Below are 25,229 nucleotides of genomic sequence, written 5' to 3'. Positions count from 1 at the left end.
GGGGGAAAGAGATAAACCAAAATTAAAACATAGACAGTTTGATATTTAACCATTAACTTTATCTTAAAGCCTAAGATCAGAATTATCTCAATAGGATAAAGCCAAAGGAAATTCACTTGCATAAATACAGTTCTGTTCCTTCCAGTTTCCTGTTTGCTGCTTTTGAAGCTGTAAACCATTAAGTGCTGTCATGAATTTCATGCATCAGAATATTGTCTACTTTTAAAACAGTGGAAAAAATATATTATCAAATCTTTGCTTAGGTACAGTATAATCTTCACTAAATTCAGCATTTCCATCATTCACTTGCCTTTTTAAAACAGCAGTAGCATCTTTTTCAAAAAGTACCATCGAAAAGTATCATAGAAACCGCAATTACTTAAAAACTAAAATGAATAAAAAAAAGCAAGCCCTTTTATCCCTTCCCTTTAAATACACACAGTGAAGCAACAGACAATCCAAAATGAAATCAGTGTTTTTGACTGCAGATTGTGAAAATAGAAATTTTGATTGCAGATTGTGAAAATAGAAAAAAGTACTTTTTCTATTATTGACCTAACTACAAAAGACTAAAGCATGATGATGCTCCTACTTCACCTGTGTTCTCAACTCTATTTTTCATAACTGTCGTGCATACTTCCCCCCCTCCATATCCCTTTATTCAAATAGGGTGAAGAGAAAAAAATCTGATTAACAAAGTTTTAGTGTACCCACAGGTTTGTTCAAAACCTGAGAGATTCTCAACAGTTCCAACTTTTACAAGAGCACAATATTTGGATGGTTACCAGTTCAATGTCCTTTTGGATGCTTCTCCTGTTTCTTGTGTTATTAATTGAAATATCATCTACTCCTGACAGAATTCTTGTTACAGCAATTTTATCCTTTCGATTCAACTTTGCACGGAAAATATCCCCTTCTGTCCAAAGTTCTGCCTGTTTGCTATCATAACATGGAAAAAAAGGCCCAAAACACAACAAATTAACACTGAAGATTATTAGGTGTACAACAGAAGAAGAAGAAAAAGACATCTAGATTTATTTTTGGCAATGATTTACAGTCCATCTACTTACTCCATCAGGAAATGCTGTTGTGGTCCAATCACAGAACCAGGTCTATTTATTCTGATCCATGCAATAGCTTCAGCAGCTGTCATGCGATAATGCTTCATGATATAACAGGCAATAAGTGTGCCAGTTCGTCCAAGACCAGCTGTGTAAGATAAATAATAGCTTCTTTTATATATCCATCTTCATCTGGAATCTGCTGTAACTACAGATGTTGTTACATGGACAAGTGGTTACCTGCCTAATTTATCAAAACAAACCTGTAATTACCATATTTGGTAAGGGCAACTTACCCTTCAATTTTTTTTTCATAGACAAGGTTACTAACACACTGTTCATGTTTTTTCAGTGTGGTAACCTTCCAAAGCCAGCAACTTTACAAATATACATAAGTTTAGCTATCTTTATTCTCACAGCACCTTCTCGCAAATTGATCATACATTACACTGAAACCAGCTGTTCTTCTAGCCCCTCCTCTAATTAATCTCTTTAATTCCCAAGAAAAAGACAAATTTTGCAATAAGCAAGTCTGGGCACTAGCTAGCACAGGCAAAAAGTACTCCAGAATGAGGAACCTTATTTGTAATGGCCCTCAAAACAGCTCTGTTTACCTTGGGAAACATGAGAAGCAAATGAGGATAGCTCCAGCTAAGTGGCGTCTCTCCTTAACCACTTGCTGTAAATTCAAATCATACACCATCTTCTCTCACTTAAAAATTGCCTGATCAACATCAGTGTAAAATCTTCTATACAACACAGCAGCCAAGACAACCACTTTCCATGACTCGCCCAGCTTTAAGAACAAGCTACAGCATTCTACTCTTCCTCCAGAGTAAGGGCAGAGAGGAACATAAAGGTAGTCTTGACACCATTAGTATGGCATCTATCAAAGAACACCTTGATTTGAGTGAAAACAAACCACTTGTATCACTGATACTCAATATTCTGGCTAACCAATTAAGTGATATGCCTGAGTTTATCACCTCAGTGAAGAATAAGAGTATGCACTTGTTTCCTCACAGTCAAAATGCTGGTTTTAACAATTCTTTCATTTTCCAGTATAATTCTGTCAAATGCAGCAAATGGGTGGCAGAATCAGGAATAAAAATGCAGTCTTTGCAGGTCTAAAGCAAATAGGTTAAGAAAAGGCTCTTTTCCTTCAATCACAGCATTATCAGGTACATTAATGATGTAAAGTTGTGGAGAGGAAATGTCTGATAGACTTTTAAAGATGGTGTGAGAAGGGAAACATACTGCCTCCAGAACCACAGAAAATTTAATCACTATACTAGCTGCATTGGGTATGCCCTGAAAATTTTGGCAGTCTAACTCTCAAGAAACGAATATTCAGAGTGTGCCCACACTAGTAAAATGAGTTCCTGAGGGATGAAGATTTTGATGGCTGTAGAAGAGCACATATATTTTGAGAAATCTCCTCAAAAAGCTGCACTGTTTTCAAGTTTATGACTTGGTGTATTTAAATATGTATTTTCAGAGAGAACTTGCTGCAACTTCAAATTGCTGCCCAAAACATCCCTTGAAAGTGCTAACACTTTACAGCAGAAAGAGCTAATAATATTGGAAATCTCACTTTCTTCAGTCTCATTTTGGGAATGGCTGGGAAGATTTTTCTGGAACTTAAAAAAATTAGAAGATGAAGTCCTGAACAGAACCACAGAAATAATTTGTATGGAAAAGCTGCAGTTTAGCAGAGATGTTAATAACTAGAAACAGTAGAATTATACTGCAAAATTCCTCAGGAACTGCAATTATAAACATCACTTGTAATATAAATTGCTTTTTTACACCATACCTTTGCAATGAACGGCTATTACACCTTCAGCATTTTCAGAAATATTTAGAAATCTTTTAACTATAGTATCACTAGGTGTGCTTCCATCAGGAAAGAAGAGATCAAAATGCTCAAATCCAGCATCTCTAAATCGTTTGGCATCATACAGTTTTTTGTTGAGGCGTATTATAGTGGTGACCTTATGTTGCCTGAAATATGGGAAATAAGCCTCTGGAGCATGGTGGGGATAGCCTATTTGAGAACAGAAGTAAAAAAGAAAAAAAAAAGAGAGTAAGGCTCAAACTGTAGAAATAAAAAAAGACTAAAAAATAAGATAGGAAAACACTTTCAAAATAGAGACAACATAAAGAAACTAACTGAAAATGCAATTTAAACACAATCACCTATGTCAGATACAATTAAACCAAGCATTAAAATTTTACTTCCAGAGTTCTTATAAAAGTAAAAGAGCCAAGGAAAAAACACACTGTTTGAGGAACAATTTTTAAAGCTTTTCCTTACTGATAACAATCAACTAAGAAAGCAGTGGGCTTGTGTCCCCCACCTCCTTTTTTAAGCATACCATTTTCAATTTTACTTCTTGAATGAGGTCCACTGAAGGCAATGAATTTGTTTGGTATTATCCAGTTAAAATCTCCATTTTCTGCTCTCTGTCAAGAGAAAATGCTTGGTTTATCATTATCCCTGTATTTTCAGGCTTTCCTTATTGTTTCAAAATACATCCTGAATAGAATTGATGTATAATTTTTGTCAAAGGAAGTTGTGTTAGTGTTAGTTGCCTGCTTTGTTTTTCATCATGAGGATGACAGATGCTCTCAGCCTCATTTTTCTTGCCTGTGCTCCCGTCTTCCTAAATCAGAATTTTATAAAAATCCAAATGATGTCCTTCAGATGAAGGGTAACTTCCTATTTTTTTTTCCATAGGTTTCTAAATCATTACCTTGGTCTTATTTCTAGTCACAAATTAAATGATGATTTTTTATGTTTTAGGAACAATTAATTTTCTCTTTACAGATATCTGACAGCTTTGCAATTCTGAGACTGCATATAGCCAAGAGTTGCAGTCCTTCATTGTCACAATCATTTCTTATGTCCCAAAGTGAATTTTATGCCCTTGGAGTTTCCCAGCCCTGCTTCCTCCTTTACCTCAAAGCGTATTATTGTATCCCTGCACGTGTTCTCAAATACATACTTTGATTGCTCTCCAGCATTCAGATAGACTCGGGCTTGTATGCCCTCTAGTTTTTCATCAAGACTGCAAGAATATCCAGGCTTTTACTAATAATGGAAATCTCCATTTATTTCCATTTTGGTTTCTGCTTCCCTATGTTTGAGCATAATCATGCTTAAATCTGAATTCTAATATTCTCTCTTTGACCATGCACTTTTATTTAACTGTCACAGCTTAAAGAGACAAAACAGAAATGGAACTTAATACTACCGCAAAAGAATAGCACAAATCATAAACAATTATTTTAGCATTAGAAACAGCAAAAAAATTAAAAGATTGATACTGAACACTTACTTCATAATGCTCATATTCATTTACATCAAATGTACTAAAATCCAGGAAACCATACTGCAAAGCCTAAAATTCAGAACACAGTTTTTAACAAAGATGCTTCTTCAATGATGACAGCTTATCATTCTTTTTGGTTACATTAAGCCTCTTAATACACACTCTACTCTTCTAGAGACATTTCTTCATATAATTTAAGAAATACACATCAATTTAGTCTTGGTTCAGAACAGATTTGCAAATTTCAATATAAGTGACGTTAGATGAGTAAATAAACTTTTTTTGGTTTGTTTTCATTGAATCATTACAGAAATTCCAGATTACCGAAGCATTTGGTCTTTTCATTACTACTAGGTGCACAAAATCAAAAAGAAAAAGAAAAATAACTGGCAGAAAGAATCTATTGAATCTATGAGTAGATTTGAAAGACTGCATTCAAGGACTGCAAATATTGTTTGTGCATAAATGCTATTTGGTAAGGTCTTCAATTTCAAATTGTTTGCAGTCACAAAGTCCTAAGTAGGTAATAGCATGAGTCTGTGATGCCCCATAATTAGCCACAACCATAATACTTAATACAGTATAGAAAATGTAATCATTTGGGTAACTAACAGTTTATCAGCTTGTTAAATCAGGAAGCACAAACACAGATAAAAATTCCCTTCCTCCAGGTATTTAAAATAGTACATTCTAATTTTCTCTTTCACTGTGTAATCTTTTGTAGCTTTCCTTGCTGTTCACCAGCAAGAATAGCAATGCACCAGTCTTGGCACACAAGCAGCCAATTTCAAAACACGCAAAAAAGCTGAAAAATCACTAATCTTCAAGGAACGACTTAACTGGTAAAAAAATCACTATTTGGTAGAGATACCCATAATACAAAAGACAGCAGTACAGTGGAGGGCTGCAGAATTCATTACTCATGCAGACTAAAATGGAGGTGTTTTGATCCCTCTGTTCTTCAGTGCCACAGTATTTCTCCACTATATTGCTATAAAACCCTAGATTATGATAATCTGTAGTTACAAAAAGAAGCACCCAGCTCCTAACACTTGTCTATTTCTATTACTAAAGCAAAACTTGAAATCATTAGCATGTGCTGGAAATGCTGAAAACATGTAACAAACCCATTTAAAATCACTTTCAAAGGCTATGCTCAGCCTAATATGTAACACCAGGGGGCATATAATAAACCTAACACACAACTCTTAGGGATAGAGGTGAATTACTGTCCTGAAAAACTATGTAGGTAAAACTCAAACCTCCCTCTTTAACATCTTCACTAGGTGATTACATAAGGTATTGGTTGACTTTTATGGATGCTGCATCTACTTTTGTTACAATGCATAAACGCATAGGAAACAAGGCAACAATAAGAAAATCTGCTACTTCAAAGCTGTAATTGGATCCTAGCTTCCCAAGCTTTTTTTTCTGATGGACAACATTTAGCTACCTTTTTGAAATATAAAAAATATTAGTTTACTGACCTTGTGTATTGCATGAAAACAGTCCAGTAATGTCAGATGAAAACTGCAAGTACCAAAGGAAGCATCCCTATAAGATATGATGACAAAACAGTAATTACTGCATTTTAATCCAAGTGAAAGCAATTGAAGATACTTCTCTAAAACACCTTAAAAAATTACTTCAAGATAATTATTATTATAGTGAAGTAATTACGTCAAGTGATTACTTTATTTCCCATACCTTGAATCTTACCAGAATAACACCATACAAAATAAGTTATATTAACAGATCTAACAGTAACATTACTTCAGCTACAGTTTTAGTAAATCTGATATGTTCAATTTCTGACATGAGTACTGAAATTGGCCTGTTTTGGTGCTCATCAGGAAAGAACAGACAAAACAAACCCCTTATGCAAAAGCTAATTCATAAATAAGTATCACATTTTAACACACATTCTTTGAATATTTTCTTCCAAAGTACATTCTGAAAAAAGTAAAATTTTAATATGCTGCTCCATTTATAAGAAGAAAGAGGCTGTGCATATGCTTTTTTTGTATATGTGAACAGCACCTTTTTACTAAAACTGTTAGGATAAACATATGAGTAGATGTAATAAAGTATTTTCCTTAAGATGCATAAATAGTTTATGCTTAAACAAGAGAAGAAACTGGTTTCATTAAAGCCCCTCTTTCTATTACAATTTTTAAAATTCTGTTGATCCAGGAATTGTGTATTCTTAGTATGTGACCACTATCAAATTTTATAAGCACCAGAGAAGAAGCATTGTAGAGGAATACAACAGTCAAGTAAATAAATAAATTAAACTGAATCTACATCAGAGAATATTATTCCTTGGCAGAACACCTTGAAACCATGCATACCTTACCAGGAGAGTAATTGCTAATGTTTCTAAATCAGTAAAAAATGTATCATGTTCAAATTTCAGCTCAGAGGAGGAAGAGCTTTTGAAGAACCTGGATGGCTGTCTCTAGTATTTCTTTCTATCCTTTCCTTCCTTATGAATCAGTGTGAAAAGTGAGTAAGGCAGAAACTAGCAGCAGACAGAAAAGACCGCATTCAAGTAAAAGAAAGGACACAAAGGTGACATTGTAGTAGTGGGTGTCTCTTAGGCCACCTGATGAGGAAGAACAAATGGATAAAGCCTTCTACAAACAGAAGCAGCATCATGTTCTTGGGCCACAGTTCTCACAGGGAACTACACCCACTCTGATATCTGTTGGAGGGGTAGCACAGTAGGACACAGGCAATACAGAAGGTTCCTGGAATGCACTGATGACAACTTTCCACTTGTCAAATGTGTGCAGCAATCTGCAGATACTGTCTTGTGCATAAAGAATGCTATTAAGTATTACAAGCCTTTTGTGATGAATGACAGATATTTTGACATGTTTAACTATCAACTACTGGCACAAAATCAGACTGCCAAGTGAGAAGCAATGTAGATCAAAAAGCCTGATGAGTGGATACAAAACAGTCTGGTTCCTTCACCTTCTGCTGGTACACTTCAGTACCAGCTGGTAACACCTCCAATACACTGAATACTTAGTTCAGACAGTTGAGTGTGTCCCAAGAAAAAATTTCAGCACAAAAAACCCAACCCCACCGCCCCCCAAAGAAACTCCCAAACCCCACAAAACAAACAAACAAACAAACAAAAAAACCCCACAAAACCACCCAAAAAACCAACCAAAAAAAAAAAACCCAAAACCAAAACCAACCAAAACCCAACATCAAATAAACAAAAAAACCCCAAAACCCTCATTAAACCCAACTAAACCAAACCCACAGCAAAAATTAGTATGGAAAAATGTTACATTCTTCTTCAAAATATCAAGGTACAGGAAGTTCTATCAACTTGTTACTTACCTGAAAGGAAGATATGAAACACTTCCTGACAATATCAGCCTGTACACATCTTCTGGGGATTCTCTCAGGTATATTATCTATTTTTGGAAAGAGACAGAAAAGGAAAAAGATTATTTTAAGACAGGTTTCAATAATTTCAAGTCACTTGTTTACTGCAGAAGTTATAATTAATCATCACAGAGAGCAAAAGTGCTGGAAAAGAGTGGCATCAAGCACAAATGTTTGCAAGTGTGCAACAATAAAACTAACATAAGCAATACAAAATCTTGTCAATCTAAAGGAATGTACTTTTTAAACTAACTTTATGGATTTGTGCAGAAGTTGTTCAACTATAGACTACAGTGAAAAGGCTTCTGTTCATCTGGATTCTTACATTTCTACTGCAACTCTGCTTGACCAGTTTGTAGATTCTTTTTTAAATTAAGCTTTCAAGATGTAAATCAAAACAGAAAAACCCACAGAGCTATCAGCAAAGCTATGAATCATCTGGTACACAAACAGTCAGTACATTCAGCAGACAAGACTAAACAGCTATTTATGTATGTTTTGATCTTCCTACAGAAGAACATTTGCATTAATCCAAATTCTGTACTTCCTCCTTTGTACTGCTGAGACAGAATCCGGTAAATAAATCCAGATGCCAAAGCGGAAAAGAGGAAAAGAAGAGGAAAAGAGGAGCAAAAGAGGAAAATAAGAGGAAAAGAGGAATAGAGGAAAAGAGAGGGAAAGGGGGGAGGTGAAAGGAGAAGGGGGAAGGGGGAAAAGAGGGAAAACATCCCCCCCCAAAAAAAGAAATCTGTATCTTCAGAAGCAAAATACCAAGAACAGAATGAATCGAACTTTCTACTGTCAAAAACACTCAGAAAAGAATTCACAAAGGACCAACTTACGAGAAATATCCGTATGGTCTTCCATCACAACATGTCTGATCCCTCTTGAATAGCCTTTAACACTAAGGTCTCCTTAAAGAATACCTAAAACTCCTCTTTTTTGCATATCTCTTCTTCAAATACCATGAAACACCATCCCCAGCATGGCCAGGAGGTAACAACTGTTAATAACAAGCTGTCATTAACAGGTCAGTAATCAGTAACTTCAAGTTAATGCTTTTTCTTTGAAATTGCTTTAACACACTACAGAAAGTTGGTTTTTTTTCACTAACACTCAGTAAAATTATTTATTTCTTCTATACTAATGATGTTTTCCCTTAGAGTTAGTTGAAAGTAAAAATCCCCATGAGTATTAATTAAACATCTCCCAAAAATCAAGACATGGCTTATTTGCTTTCTGTTGCTTTGGATGTTTTTTCTTTTAAAAGCTGTCATTGCCTTTCACATTTCTTTGATGCTGCCGCAAAGCCAGTTTGAACAAATGGCTTAATATATCTTAAACATCCTCCCACTACACATACAGAGAGAACAAGAGTTAGAACAGATGTTACCAAAAAAATCCAACAAACAAACCCAGCTTGAAACATAACCTAAACAGACAGCTAAAACAGACATGGCCAACAGGTGACCCCTTTGATTTTCCTGATTCAATTAGTGTGTTAAGTATTTTCTGAGCATTCTTCCTTTGAAATTAGCAGAAGAAAACAAAAAAATAAATCTTTCTTGATAAACAGCTAAGTAATGAAAACTGTATGTTTTGTGTGTGTGTGTGCTTCCACTGGGGAGAATAAGTGACTTCTGCATTTTTATTTGCAAGTATACACCCAAATAGAAAAGATACTTAAAATGCCTCCCCAAGTATCGTTGAATAGTTTATCCTCAGACAGCAGAGGTAATTTTCCATTCTGCAGGCATATTCATTGCCTGATTTGGATGTAAAGGTTATCTTCCAAGAAATTTCTAATTGTGTGCTTTGATACAGTTCTAATTTGCGTCTTGCAGCACAGCATACTACTAGCAACCACACAAATCAAATACTTCTTGTTTATCAGGAAGAGAGCCCTGTCCCTGAAAAACTTACAAACCAGAGACATGAATAGGCATTGGCAAACAGATGGTAATTAGACACAGTTTGTTGCCAGAAATGAGTCACCTGGAAAAAGCTTGGGATTACAGAATCACAGAATCAAGTAGGTTGGAAAAGACCTCTGAGATCATCCTAGTCCAACCTTTGACCAATGCCACCATGTCAACTAGACCATGGCACTATGTGCCACATCCAGTCTTTCTTTAAATACCTCATCCACTATCTGTCTGAGCAGCCCATTACAATGCTTAATGAATCCTTTGTCCCTTCTGTGAAGGAATTCCTCCTAAAGTCCAGCTGAACTTAAGTACTATCAGACGGGGTAGTATATATACTAATTGTACTAATTGTACCATAGGCAAATAGAAATGCAACTAATACTGGCTAATTTTGTAAGTGCATATAGCTCAGAAAGGCCAAGCACTTCTCCTGTATCTCAGCTGAGTTTTTACCAGCTGCTTAAAGGAAACAAGCTTCAATGCAAAAGCATTTGTTTACAAGTGCAACAGCTGCAGGAGACAAGTTTTTTTCCATTTCACTGTGTTGTATTAAAATAAGTCTAAATAATGTTGCAGTATACTGAAACATGTCAGTTCTTAAGCACAGATCCCACTTCTGAAATTACATTACCAGTGAAACCACTAGAAACATCTTTTTAACATACATGCATATGTGTATGGCCTTTCCTTAACACAGCTATATATGAACACTTGCTACACACAAAGACATTTAAAACACTCAATCTGATTTTGCAAAGCAAAAATACAACTTGTATTGTACAACTGAAGCAGAATATGGAAAATTTACTGAAGAGGGAAATATAATTTCTCAGAAATTCTGAAACAAAGAGAGATCCTGCTACACTCAGCTGTGACACTACTACACACAAAAGACACAAGTAAACGGTTACAGAGACAGCACTTGATGAATTGGTCAGACGGTGTAATCAGTGAAAAGTGTTTGCAAAAAAAAATTAGGCTAGTATGAGAATAGCTGGATGAGTGAAATGGTGAAGAGTGCTTCAAAGGGGAAGAATGACATTCACACGTAATGGGAAAGACCATAAACAGATAATTACTTCACAATGAAAGTATCCTGGCAGTAACACAACACAAGAAGCTGTGATAGTCAAAGTGGTGACAGTATTGGTTTCTGTCACAGCTTAAGGGAGTACCCAGCTAGGAATCCTGGAGGTAAACAAGGCTGGGTGAAGGCTGATCACGGGTAGGGCCTGCATTTAGGTTAGGAGTGCACCAAATTCCAGGTATGGAAACAGGTAAGACTGAAGCAGCAAAACTGAGAAAAGCAACAGATGTCAAGGCAGCAGAGGCCACATCTGCGTTAGGAACTTGTCTGCACCAAATGAATTGCATCAGTACAGAGAATGCCAGCACTGGAAATCTGACATCTGTACAATATATTTCCAGCAGCTTTTCAGCTGGCTTTAGTCTGGTCCTGTGGACTGAATGCCCATTACTTGTTGGGATTGCTCCTACACTGCTCCATGAAGTGAACCAAAATGCAGTAGTCAGGGTTTAAGTAAAGACTCACTTCAAAAAATATTTCCGACACATCTGCATCTATATAAAACTATGCATAATATTGTTTCTGACATGGAGGAGGCCACTGCAGCCTTAAAGACGAACAATTTCATTATAATGATGTGGGAGAACAAAGGAGTAAAGAAATAAAATAAATGGGAAAGAGAAAATAAATGGAAAAGATCACTACCAGTGATCAGAGACCTGTAGCAGATATAAATGTTGAAAGAGAGAACAACTTTCCAAGGCAGAAAGCAGAACTGAAGTTCCAGAAAATAAGAAAACGGAAATGTTGATCTGATGATTAGAGAAACAAAGATATATTTGTAAATTCATGAGGTATGTACTGGGGGAAGGAGAGGAAATGAGAGAAGACAAACTCCAGAAATCAAAATATAAAACAGCTGAAACTAATTTGTCCAGATGCTGATTACAATCTATGTTTCTGCTGTGCTTTCGAAGATGATGAAAAGTTTCACAAATAAAGTTGCTTTCTTAGGTTAATGCCAGTAAAGCAAAAACCAAAAATTACTATTAAAAAGATAAGAATATTAAAATAGATTTCAAGCAATGATATTAGCTGTTATTTAGCAGAAGCAGGCATTCTCTGGGATAATTTTTACTCAATTTTGTATAAACAAATGAAGAAAAGACTACTAGAATTTTAGAATGATCTCCCAAGGGGCTTCTTTCCTGCAGATTAGAGAAATATTAAAAAAAAAAAAAGCCTTCTTTCAAAAAAATTTCATCAATGCAGCATGCTTGAAATACATCATCCACAAGTTCAATTTTTAGAATTTTCCTGCACAATATGCAAGTGCAGGTAAGTGTATATGTACATATCTATATACACACAAATATAAACAGAAAAACTGTTAAAATCTTTTAGAAATCTTCTACTTAAGTACTTTACAGGAAAATTGTTACTGTAAGTAACTGATGTCTTTCAAGTCAAACATATAATTTTATCACAATCTGCAATCACCTGGATACAGCTAATTTAGAAATTTGGTTTCTTTATGCATATGGAAGAAATATCTTACTGAACTTCAAAATACAGCCAGGAATTTGCTATTAGCAGTTGAACCACTAACATTGCTCTAATCATCCTTTTCATTTAGGACATCTGTTTCTAATTAAGGCACTAGAGGCACCTCTGTGAGTGGTCAAGAACCATCCCAGCACTGAACACTGGGAAAGGTACACTCAAGCACTCCTCTTGCCAACATCACTGTGCAGTCAAAAAGCCACTTTAAAGTTCAGTCAATGAAACAAGAGGGTTTGCAGGATGTGGAGATCCATTCTTTATTTATGAGCATTTAAAATCAACCAGAGAATGAGAGCTTTTAGCAAGCTGTGGTTTTGTCTGATTCATTAGTGTTTTCAATCCAGCCTTAGTTTTTAAGCAAACATTTCCTAGACTGGAGTTAAAATCATGGGAATGGTATTCACAATAGGATGCAAAGTATTCCTTGTGGAAAGGGAAGTGAGCCTCTGGTTAAAAAAGGCATTTTAACTTTCAATACAGGGCGTTGCCAAGTGAAATAGTAATGCTGCATGCAAGACAAAACATGTTTACTACTAATAATCTATCACACAACTTGTTGCTTTTTCAGGAAAATTAAATAGGCTATTGACATAAGCTTTATTGTTAGAAACTATATCAACTCAAATCTGTAAACACCACTTTAAGTTCAGATCTCTCATGTGCTCAATATAATCACCCTCAACTGAAAAATCTCTTTAAGGCTGCAACCTAAATCATACACTTTACCAACCATGCTGACTTAAAAGTCAGAAAATAATGAGATAATTAATTTTAAACTGCTTACACACAAATTTCATGTTCTACAACTACGTTCCAAAAATGTCACTCACCCAAGACACTCTGAAGTGCTGTAAACAGCAAATAATTAAATGCACCCATTCTGAACAAATGCAAGTAATTGCTACATGTGACCACTGTCAAACAAAAGCTCATACAGTTGTTATAACTTAAAAGTATTAAATATTTTATTTCATTGAAGCCTCCACTGGATATACTCGTCAGTTAGTAGATTAAATTTCTAGCAATATTCCTTAGGAAAAAAATGTTAGATGTTGCAAAATTGAAATATAAATATATTAGAATAAGAAGCTTCCTGTATGGATTTGTGCTGTAGTGAAGACATGCATGTGGCCAACAGTTTCTTTAGTAGCAGAAACACAATCATTAAGCAGATAAAAGTGGCAGAGAGTGAGTTAACTGCCTGTCTCTGGCAACTCTCTTTGTTCATCATAAACAAAAGCAAGAAAACTCCAATTACCTTTTAAATAGCAGAGGGCAAGTATAAACCTTGAACTGACTGGGCTGGGCACATCACTACCTCCTGACAGGTAAGAAAGCAACCTAAGGCTATAGTGAGGGACCTCCAAAAGAACAATCCCCCTTCTCCTATGGAGACAAGCAGTTTTGTACTAACATCCTGGAGAAGAACCTAATACCAACAGTAGGAAAAGCTGCCGCTGGGAAGACTAATCACAATTTCCCAAATACAGAGAAGGTAGTTTTTAGAGGACATGAACACAGAGATAGCCAAGATTCCAGGCAACTCTTCCTTAAATGAAAGGTTGGTACTTTGTCCGTCTTGTCTCTGCCACTCACTTGTCTAGCACCTCTCACCAAAACAGAGCTGAGGGTAAACAGGGTTTACCCACTGTAAATTTAAGTGCTGCCACAGTTACCAATTCACCACCACCCAGCCTAGATCACTAGACAGGTCTGTCTCAGGCTTAGCCAGAGATAATTCTGCACATGTCACAAGAACAGAGCAGTTCAACATCACACCAGTGGGTGCCAATTGATTCTCCAACCTCCAGCTTCTACCCAGCATTAGGCCCACAACTAGGAAGGACACTAACAAATTGAAAAGGCAAAAACCCAACACTATGGATTAGAATGGATGAAGGAAACGCTGCTTACCCTGAAGAAAGAAGATGAGAAAATAGACAAAGTACAGAGATGAGTCCTGGAGAAGGTGACCTGAATTACAGCAGTTCATGGGGCGGTACCCTGGGAGGGTCACCCTCCAAGTACATAATTAGTGCCAGGCCTGAGAAAAAAAACACTGTTACTAAGTTAATGTAGCCAAGGGGAGAGGGGGGAGCTTGGGAATTGGGTGGACAGGGCACAGAGGGTACATTTTCTTTCGTAATATAGAAGGAGCAATGATGGAAGAAGCAGACTTTCCTCACCCACAGCCAAGTCCTGGTGAAAATCAAGAGAAGCCACTGTAGATATCAACTCAGAAGATCACTGCTGCTTTGGTAGTGTGGTAAGGCCTGAACAGTGCAGATAGCTTTCAAGGAAAAGATTTTTCTTTAAAAGGTGAAGAACAAAAGCTTTTCCCACCCCACCCCCCTTCTTTCCCTTTTTCCCCTCCACCCATATAAAGTGTAAACATTCAACCCCAGCACACTGAGTTCTGGCTACCCTTTATGTGGCTGAATGTGCCAAATTTTTGCTAATCTACATAGAAGAATATTATTCCCATTAGGTCTGTAAAAATGTAGAAACAAAATACAGAATTAATATAGATGAAAGATGAACAATAAAGGGATTAAGTCAGAAATTGTTAGGATTTACTCTAAAATTTTTTTTTTCTAAAACTACATGTACAGCAATGTATTTGTAAACTTGGTTCTTCACTCTTAAGGCCATGTTATACTGAAGAGCTTGAGTTAGGCTGTGCTGTCATATCAAAGTACACCTGGAAGGAAGCAGCTGATGCAGGAGGGGGGAGAAAGAAGTATGTAGTCTGGAGAGTTCATAAACTATCTCCACTGAAGAGGAAAGAAAGACAAGTTAGATGAAGGGGGATGGGGGAACATTAAAACACATCAACTCTGAAGAAAAGACTGAGAACAGACTTTGCTTGAAAACAAGAATACTAACAGCTGCCCTTACCACACCACAGTTAATGAAGACTTTCATAATTCCCTTAGTAGTCCAAATGAGCATATCCTCACATGATATACATGCACACATATACATTTGAACAAAAGAAGACAAATGATAAATCATGCTAATATATCCAAATTCCTTTAAACAGAAGTTATACTCTGTTTAAATTTACAAATTTAAGGTCAACAAGCCTTTGAAAAGACATGGTCAGAAGTTGAACGTTTATGAGGACACAGAAGTCCCAGAGGAGAACTAGTTGTACACAGCTCATTACAGTTTTATAGTTTAAATGAAACTGTGTTTACAAAAAAAATAACAATACCAGAAATCACACAGAGTCACTGTGCCATGCTGTTCTTGAAAGCCTGGCAGGCTGTTATTCCTAACAAGTAATTTACAGCACCTGCACCTACAGAGCAACTTGCACCCAAAACTTGCTGAAGTTGTCAAACACCTTTCAGCACAAGTAGACAAGAACTATTTTTGCGACCAACTGTGCAAAGGTCACATTCCCTTTCTGCTTCCTTGCTCTTCTTTGAATGAGCCTGCACTTCCTGAACTAATGCACTGCCACACAGCTCCTCAGCCTAAGGTAAACTGTTGAAATGGGAACCTACCATGAAGCTAAAAAATTAGAATTAAACAAGAAAACACATTCAATCCACAGAAAAAAACCAGAGTATCCACCTACAACTTATACTGTAAGATCAGAAAATAAATGATGACAATCAGTTCAAGCAACAAAGAGTATTACCAACATGATACAGTCTGATTAACTAAAATTACAGAAAAACTTCCTAAAGATTTGACCAGTATGTGGATGAATCCTTCCACAACAAAAAGCGAAGCATTCCGAACTAAAGAAGGTAGATGCTTAAGCCTACATATGTTTTAAATAAAGAAGTCATCAACATTTCCTTTCAATCAGGAAATATGCTTATAGACACGTTTATCATGCATTCTGAACAGATCCTATACAATTGCTTGCCCCACAGACAACAATACAATCCTCCTGCAGAAAGCATAAATATGGGAGAAGTATGTGTGAACACTTGAGCAATGAGCTCTGTAATTAAGCGTGCCTCTTCACGAAAGATCATTGAAGTGTGCCATGGGAAAAAAGCCTCAGGAGTATAGTTTTTCTGTGATCTTTCTTCAGTGGAATCCCTCCCACATGAAACTGGGAAGAAAGACTTCCCTACTGTAAAGAAAAAGCAGTACCAAAGCCAAAATGTATTGCAGTGGAAAGAAAATCAGCATCTAGCTAGAGCTAGCTCACTATCTAAAACCTGCGAATTTGCAAGACAGACATGCTTACATGCAAGCAGGTGATTGATGGTCACACTGTGCTTCACTTTGCCCTGGGCCTTTCAGGAAACTGCCAAAATACTCAGAGTGTACAATGCAGTAACTTAAGCACATCTCTGAACTATGAGAATTACTAGTGGTTTTGACTAGCCTCTTTCTGCCATATGCCATCTGTCTGCAACTAGCCCTATCACACACCTTGGCTAAGTAGTCATGATCTCGCGTCGTACTTCAGATGGCTCTGTGTGAGCATCCTTTCTTTACTCTGCAGCTCCACTTCCTTCACTGCAGCTCTCTAAAGCTAAACCTGCCTACTCCTCAGTACAATAGCCTCCATTTTTAATTAATGTGTGATTGTAATAATCCATACATATTAATCTTAGAGCTTTATTCAAATCTGTTGAAGCATTCCACTTCACCTGCATGCTATTATTGCAACATGGCACGGCAACTGGATGATCAAAAATAAGATTTGTTAGGTTTTCTGTATACTTTTGCATAGTCAAGCACAGTATTCTCTTATTAGATTGTTTTGCCATTAGTTAATTTTCTGTACCAAAATTCTGCTCAGAATGTCAGCTGCTGTGCCACACAATGCTTCTACACATAATCAGAACAAGAATGTAGGAATAAAACACCCCATTTTTTTCCAAATAACAGCTGATAACTGAAGCCAGTCCCCTCTCACTTTCTGGGCCTTAATTATGATCAAGAAATTAGGAAGAACTAGCTTTCCTAAAAGCTGCAGCTGTTTTGTCAATATAGTCCCTTAACCGTGAACAAGCTTATTAACTCATATTACCACTTTGCATGTGGTTGAAGAACGCAAAGTTCTACAGCAACAGTAGCTGCTAAGTGCCTGTGTTTCACATACCAAGAGTGACACATTTTTAAGTTTCTCAATTTGTAAAAAGTGCTACAGAATATAAACAAGAGAAATCCCAGGGAACAGAAAATTGACATCCTGCATGATGCAGAGATGCCTGCATCACAGCAAGGAGAGTGCCTGCATCACAGAAAGTACCATGAAGCCTTTGCAGCCAATAAATAGGAATAACCTCAGGCTACACAAACTTCAACCCCTCAAATCTCCAACATAAAAAAGTGCATAGTTTCTCATTTCATTCTATTACTCAGTAAACAAGAGAAATGTTTACAACCAAGGTGTGTTACAAGTCAAAACAGAACATGAATATGGTGGATCATATCTTTCATCCTGAACTATTCAGCATTTTATTCCTTGACTACATTTTCGCATACCAAATACATGCAATTGTGATGTGAATCCAGTTCTTTTCTCCTCTGCAGCCACAGGCTTGGCTTAGTATCTTTTCAGCCACATTCTATCTTCCCAGGTTTTATACGGGCTCTAAGCCTATCACACATTCTCACTACTTCTCCTATGTTAACTAAAGAGATTACTTTGTATTAGCGAAGAAGCAGCTGGGGAGGGAATGGTTTATTTAAACACGCATGCACTGGCAAATGATACACTGTACTTCGTGCAAGATACTATTCTAAAAAAAGAACAAGCTATTGAGTGGTTGGTGAAAGGTAAAACTTCAAGAAACAATCATTTTTTCTAAATTAAAATATTAATACCAATGTTTTTCAATGATGCTCTTATTTCTTAAGAATAAAGATTGCAGTAGGGAGGAAAAAACCTAAAATCATACAACTTCACTCGCATACTTGCTAGACTTTAGAAACTCTCCTCTTATGTGGTACATTACTGTAATTACATTAGTAAGATTTATTCAAGAGAAAAGAATTGTTTTTATCTTGCTGTTCTAAAAGTTGAGAGTGAAAAACTGAACACAGTCGGCAGCTGCTGTAAAAATTTAAATACTTACTGCGTAGGAGCCTATGAGGAATGCAGCATTTGCTTGCTTTTTCTGATCAAAGCCAGTATAATGAACTATCTTCTTCTTTATCAATGAAAATGACTGTAACAAGAAATGAACAAGATTATGATTTTGCATTTTAAACTTTTTACACCTTCTTTTACGAAATCAGAGGAATGCAAGAGTTTGTTTACCTACTTTCAGCCAGCTGTATTCAGAGAACTAAATATTGCAGATTAGTCTCTCAGAAGCTCTGGAAACTGTATTGCATACCTACCTAGATTTTTCCAGTATTTTTGCCAGTATCCAGCCTAAATAGTTTTTAATACAAATTACTGAAATCTTTTATTTTTCTTCTTAAATGCATTGGTATTTTTAGTTAGTATTTTTGACTTCAAGCCTTATGTAACAGCCATTTATGAAAATAGAAAGCAGCATTCTCAAAAGCATCACAGGTATATTAAAGCTGCAAAAATTTAAAAAACAAAATTTACACTTTTTTATTCATTTTTCAACCCCAAATCTAGATAAGTCCACTAGTATTTGCTTCTAAGGATCAGACCCATGCTTAGATTAAAATATTTTGAAAGTACTTCTAAGCTTTATCATAAATAATTTTTTTAAGAATCATCTTGGCTTGGCATACAGTTTCTCCATTTAGCTTAGAATGTGGGTGGAATGGCATTTTCAATAGAAAGGACACCCACATGTGTGGTGGCAGTTATCCCCTAACTGGCCTTTGAAATAAATTCTGATGTGCTTGAAACTGCACACTTTGATCAACTGCTATGCCATCATAAAATGTCATTTTATGCATTTAAATAGCAATGTTACTTGCTCAAGATACCAGATTCAATGCATTCAAGACAAATAAACCCCGAATTGGTAGCAGAAATATGTTCTCAGAAATCCTAATGTGTCTGTCCAATATCAAAATCAAGACATGGAAAGGGACTATAATATAGACTTCTGCCGCTCCAGAGCATCCTGTATACAAAAATCAGAGAATTTAATTCTCTAGCAAACCACAGTTACCCAGGTGGGAGTTTACTACCTCCCAGCCTGGACCACTAAAGAGATTTATCTCAGGCTTAGCCAGAGATAATTCTGCAAGTGCTCCAGTAAGAACAGAGCAGCAACATCATACCCATGGGTGCCAATTGCTCCTCCAACCTAAAAAATAATGCTAGTCTGAATTATGCAAACTATTATCTGTGACAGACATCAAGGAAGGAAAAGAAAAGGAACACACTCTTAGTCTACAACTTGCTGTGTATTTCCCACTTTTCACAGTTCAGTGGCAGTTTAGAGATCTAAGTAGTTTTGAAGAGGCAAACTGTGATCGACATTAATGAAAGTAAGCTTTTTTATCTGCCAAACAGATTTTATAATCCAATATCTACTACAAGTCAACTAACTTGTAGTAAGTAATGTTAATTAATTTAAGAAATCCATTTTAAAGACAATATGTTCTATCAAGAACCTGATCCCAAAAATTATTGAACTACTGTAAAACAAAATAATCTGCAGTATGACCACAGCAGCCTCCTTCAGGCCAATGCTATCATTGTTACTAAAGATCAAATGTGGTTTAATCCTGAAGAATGTCAGCATCAGAAGAGAAGACCAAGTCAAACAAAAAAACATTTCAAATAAAAACATGGCAGTGCACCCTCGAGCTCACTCAATATTGGCAGATTGCCCATAAAACTGAATACCAGGAAAGAAGCTTTTTATATAAAGGGGTCTGTATTCATTTAGCAACTGATCTTATAGAAGCTTAACAATAGCTACTGCCACAGTTGTGCATCTTCTGGTTCTTAAAGGTAAATGGGTTTTCCCTCCTGATCATCCTCCTCCCTACATTCACCTTGATAAAATCTAGCATTCAAATTCAGAACTCAGCTGGATTAGGAAAACAGGAAAGCACCTGAACAGTAACAACAAAAAGAAAAGAAATTGCAGTCCATTTGGTTTTGTTTTTCAAAAAGCCACTAATATTGGCTTTTGAATAAAACCCCCAAGCATTACCTTTAATTTCTTATTTAGCTTGCAGCAGTATCTGTAGACCATTGCCAGATTGAGTGGTCCAAAGTCAGCATAGAAGCTGTTAGAAGAAAGGGGAAAAATTCCACATGACCCCTGTAAATGTATTTTTTTAACAAGATGCACAAAGCAAGGAGTAATAATATATAAGTGATACACATACACCATTCTAATAAAAAGCACACCATCTTACATACATACAGTTTTGCTGGAGGAAAAGTTTTGTCATCTTTAAACATGGACTAAAACATTTTTCTTTGTTTTCCACACAGCACCATTCAAAACCAATACCCCTGGTTTTAAGAACTTTTTCTCACTACTGTATTACTCCGTGACAAAAGTTTTCAAACTATTTTAAGAGCAGCTCATAAGCTTTACTTTAAAAGGAGGCAATTCATAGTGCTAGAGAAAAGGGTACACAGAGAATAAAGATTGATTTGTATGTTAAAAAACAGCAAGCATGCCCTTGATCAAAACCATTTGAAGAATTAGCAGCATTCCACATCATGTAAAAGGCAAACACTGTTCACTACAGGGAAAATAATATATCCATTGTCAGCTCATAAAATCTTGAATTGGCTTTGCAATTTTTTTTCTCTGATTCTAGGAAGTTCAGACATTGCACTTAAAACATGAGCAACCAAGGACACTCCCTTTAGTCTGGCAGTTCAATGTGCACTTCTAAATCGAAATGGCTGCACCATATTCCTGTGTCTTCTAACAGGAATGGGTGCAATGAAAACTTCTACTTGGAAAATGTTTTTAAGAAATCCTGATGGGAAAGCAAGAAGCCATTCTAAGGCCTGTAAATCATCAAGGCACATAAATCTGAGAAGACCAAACTTGTAATTAATTCTCCAATGAGACTGGTTCCTCACTGACTTGTTCTGACTAATTTATTTCTGTAAAAAAAAAAAGAAAACTAAGTCAGTACTTACTTCTCATACACAAGTTCATCATCTATGCAGAAATAATGTGTATTTGCAGCACCACTCTTTGGTTTTTGGCAGAGAATTGCAAAATAAAGGCGATCTGAAATGTAAGAAAATTGGAGGCTTTTATAAACATCATGCTTTCCTACTGAAAGTCTGAATTCTTACCTGTCAATAGGAAAACTTTAAATGGTTTAGATTAAAGAAAATCTTCTTCTAAGTATTAAATTAGGTATTATTATTTCTCCAGTGTTAAACAAACAAGGCACACAAAGATTGAGGCTCTTTGCTCAGCAGCGCTCCCATAATCCACAGCTCTTCAGTGCTCTTTCCCAAAGTGTTCTTTGTCTGACGACTTTGCAAAATAGCAGGAGCTTGACTTGCACCCACACACACAGCAGAGACCTCCTTTGGCAGGTGGTTGCACTCCAAATACCAATGCACACACCCCACCTGCCCAACGTAAATCACAAAGCCCTCTGCACCTCTGAGCACCTATGTAAAACTAAATGATGAAGCACACTCACACCAAAACAATTCCTTCTGTAATGACATGTTTTTGACAGTAGTGCCATGCAATTAAAGCCTGCAGGTGAGAGACTCAGGAGGGATGCAACATGCTGGCCATGAGAGCACCAGACAACCCACCACCTAGACATCTCCATCTGAATTCCCATCCCCACCCCAGCTGCCCCTTCAAAGCCTGTGTGCCTGCAGGCAGGAGGCAGCAGCTTGTACTTGCCCTGGCTTCCTTTGTTAGGCTGAGGGTTAAAAAATACCAGCGGTATTCACATAGATATAAATTACTTTTATGGCCAGGGAAGCTGAAGCCCCAGTGAACTTTAAACACTGACTGTGCTCCTGCTATAAATTGCTGCGCTTGCGGTAATTGGTCAATAAAAATTGAGGCTTGCAGCACTACTGCAATATTTCTTCTCCTCCTGCTGAAAAAATATAATCATAAAATATTTGGATTAAAATTCAGACCTAAAAGGAAAGCTTCTTTTTTTTTTTTTTTCAAATTAGTTCCCTAGAACAGAGATATTAAGTATCAAAACAGATCACCTGCATGTATTATTTCAAAACACGATTTGTGATGACAGAAACCTGTAGGTCAGATTTTAGACATTAGGGGGAAAAAAATTCACTTTAAGCTTCAAAACAACATCATCCATGACCACCACTTAGAAATCATTACTTGTACCTTGAAAATACATGTCAAAGTATGCCATGAAAGGAGTTACCATATCTGTATTTCAACATGCTCAGAGCTCACCTACCTATACCTGTATCTCAAAGGATGAAGACAGGCAAGCCTGCCAAAAAGTGCACATTTTCTAAATGCTTATTTCAGTAGAACATCAGCCTGATGTGAATGGTTTGGCTTAAACATTTACAGATCAGGTGCAACCATTGGGATGTATAGTACCTCCTAAGCAAGTCAGGCACCTCCTTCTTACTCTCTATCAGAACCAAGGCACCCCATTTCCTTAATTTCTAATAGTCTCATCTTGTAAGCACAGCAGCTGCAGTACTAGATGGCGAGCGTATTATATGCTGTACCTCCCAGCATTTACCAAATCATTCCTTGAAAACCATCCAAAGGATAAATCTTAGAGTAATACATGCATTTTTAAGAAATTACTAAACTGGCCCATGAAGTGAATCATGTGTGGAGAAGCACTGATATTCCAGCTGGGTGCACAATATGCTATGGCGAAAACTGCTTCATAGAAAGGCAGTCCTGGGGGTGGACTTTAGAGTGGAGGGAGTCCCAGCTTCCCACAACCCTCTTGCATCTCTCCCCACCACTGTGCTAATTGCTGAGCTGTGTTACAGTGGGTCTGTATGAATTAGAAACTGTAAGAGGTATCCCTAGGGAATATTAAAAAAGAAAAAAAAAGGAAAAAAAATAGGAAAAATAAGGCAAAAAAAAAGGAAAAGGAAAGGAAAAAGAAAAGAGGAAAAGGTAAAAAGCTGCTTTGCTGACTTACTTCCCTCTGCTCTGAGAATGAGAGCTAACGTGTGTGCGGGAGAACTAAGGGCAAAGGAGGAAGCAGAAAGGAGAACTGAGAGGATGTGATATCTAGAGACTGTGTTTAAACTGGCATTGCATAGATTAAACAGATGTCACTGCAGCCCCAAGCTATAATTTCACACCAGTACTAAACTGATTTAATGGCTAGCTGCCACCAGGTTCCTTACAAGCAAAATCTGAGTTAGCTCACTGAAGCAGACTGCTGGGGGTTAACAGGAATATGCAGCCAAAATTTTTCTCGCCATGGCATCTGTCCTTAAGTGCCAGTCTAATTATTGACTAGACTGAGCTTTCCCTCTTCACTGTACAGAAAATATAACTGCATCAAAGTCTGGGCAGAATTGCTGTAGTACTCAAACTGACACACTACCTTCTGGCACTCCAGCTTCGTCACAGAAACTTTACATCACTTTTGAAAATACAAAAGCACTTTGCAAAAAGCAATCCAAAATCTTCAAATACAAAAGGAGGACAAAAATGAAAATAAATATAATTTGCACATGTAAAAGAACTAAAACAATCTAGCATTTTGTGCCTAAACAGGATTTGGAGTAACAGAACCACTTGCATTCTCAGTGCTCCACCTTCTACTAAAATTCTTCATCTTGCAAAACCATTCAGCAAAAATAAGAATTCCTATCTTGAGCAAGCAGCATGTATGTGCCCTTTGAATTGCAACTGGAGTAGGGTCTGCTCTGGTATCTCTGGATTGTGTTCATTGTTGCTACTCTTAAAACCCCTGAAAGAAACTTAAGTTTAATGAATTTACAGAAGTACTCCACAATAAGAGCAGTGTGTGTCAAATGTCAATATCCTAACAAGCTGTCCATTCCTGTGCACTGCTAACAATTACTCCCTGTTATGTAAATAGCAGGCTCCATCTTTTTAACATGTTTCTATGTGGAGATTTTAGAATGAAGAAATTTCCCGTAAGTGTATTTACCTTTCTACAAACTTACCAGTCCAGCATCTGACAAATACTGTATTACTCACCATGTCAGTTTTTATCTGTTTTTTTCCAAACACATTCCAAGTTCTATTTAGTCAAGGATTAGTGTGTTGATTTTTTAAACAGAAATTAAGACAAAGGAGAATTCCTTCATTAAGGATCTGATTGCAGGATTGAGGCTTTATACATAAAATACACTCAAGCACTGATGATTTGATTTCACTATGACTCCACAAAGGTTTGGACTGCCAGGAGGAAGGCTTCCCTTTCATTATCTTCATGTTTCCTTTGCTAATTTTAGCTTTTCAGTATTTTATTTACATATAGTGCACTTCAGCACTTCCTAATTCCTGCAAATTTCTGATAAAAAATCATCCTAAAACTATCAAACTAGAGCAGACCTTTCTAATCATCTCTCAGAAGAACGACAGAGCAGGGCTCACTGCCTTACAGGCTGCATATGCACTGCAGTTAGGAGATATGGCTGCAGCATGTTAAGATATACTTCAAATACACTTAATTTTGTCAGCCTTATATAACAAAACAGTTAAAATACATAAGCACAGATGTCACTGCAGGCAATTAATTTGAGTAAGCATCCAATGTACAACTAAATGAGCCTACTACACACCTCTGACTGAAGCATAGGCTACCACAGCCGTGTTACTACTGGTACCTGAACCAGTGAGACTAAAGCTAGCACAAACAAGACTATCCAAGCTGACTGCAGTATGTATACAGAAGGAAAAGCACTTCGTTTGTTTATCAGAGCCACAGTGTTCTGTGGAAACAGATGTATAGAAAATTGAGAGCTACCACTTCAAGATCACGTTAACGTGAATTTAGAGATGAAAAAATAATCTCCTTCCCATTACTCTCAATAAGCTAGACGTCTCTC

General features: G+C 36.7%; 1 protein-coding gene across 9 annotated transcripts in view; it reads right to left on the bottom strand.

The window, feature by feature from the left end:
• The window catches only part of CDC14B (cell division cycle 14B), a 45,322-nt gene that overhangs the window by 15,736 nt on the left and 4,357 nt on the right, over nt 1-25,229 (bottom strand). For all 9 annotated transcript variants that reach the window (XM_085042445.1, XM_085042444.1, XM_085042453.1 and 6 more), the window contains exons 2-11: nt 21,351-21,444; nt 20,398-20,473; nt 18,376-18,468; nt 7,754-7,830; nt 5,884-5,950; nt 4,403-4,465; nt 3,440-3,527; nt 2,878-3,108; nt 1,071-1,209; nt 786-939 (exon numbers count right to left, since the gene is read on the bottom strand). In XM_085042445.1, coding sequence (XP_084898571.1) covers nt 786-939; nt 1,071-1,209; nt 2,878-3,108; nt 3,440-3,527; nt 4,403-4,465; nt 5,884-5,950; nt 7,754-7,830; nt 18,376-18,468; nt 20,398-20,473; nt 21,351-21,444 — 1,082 coding nt within the window. The remainder of the gene's footprint in view (nt 1-785; nt 940-1,070; nt 1,210-2,877; nt 3,109-3,439; nt 3,528-4,402; nt 4,466-5,883; nt 5,951-7,753; nt 7,831-18,375; nt 18,469-20,397; nt 20,474-21,350; nt 21,445-25,229) is intronic.

The sequence above is a fragment of the Lichenostomus cassidix genome, chromosome Z, assembly GCF_008360975.1.
Source record: "Lichenostomus cassidix isolate B80296 chromosome Z, HeHo_3.0, whole genome shotgun sequence".
In the NCBI taxonomy this organism is placed as follows: domain Eukaryota; kingdom Metazoa; phylum Chordata; class Aves; order Passeriformes; family Meliphagidae; genus Lichenostomus; species Lichenostomus cassidix.
Note: the sequence above shows the minus strand (reverse complement) of the source record. Positions and strands in the feature narration are given on the sequence as shown.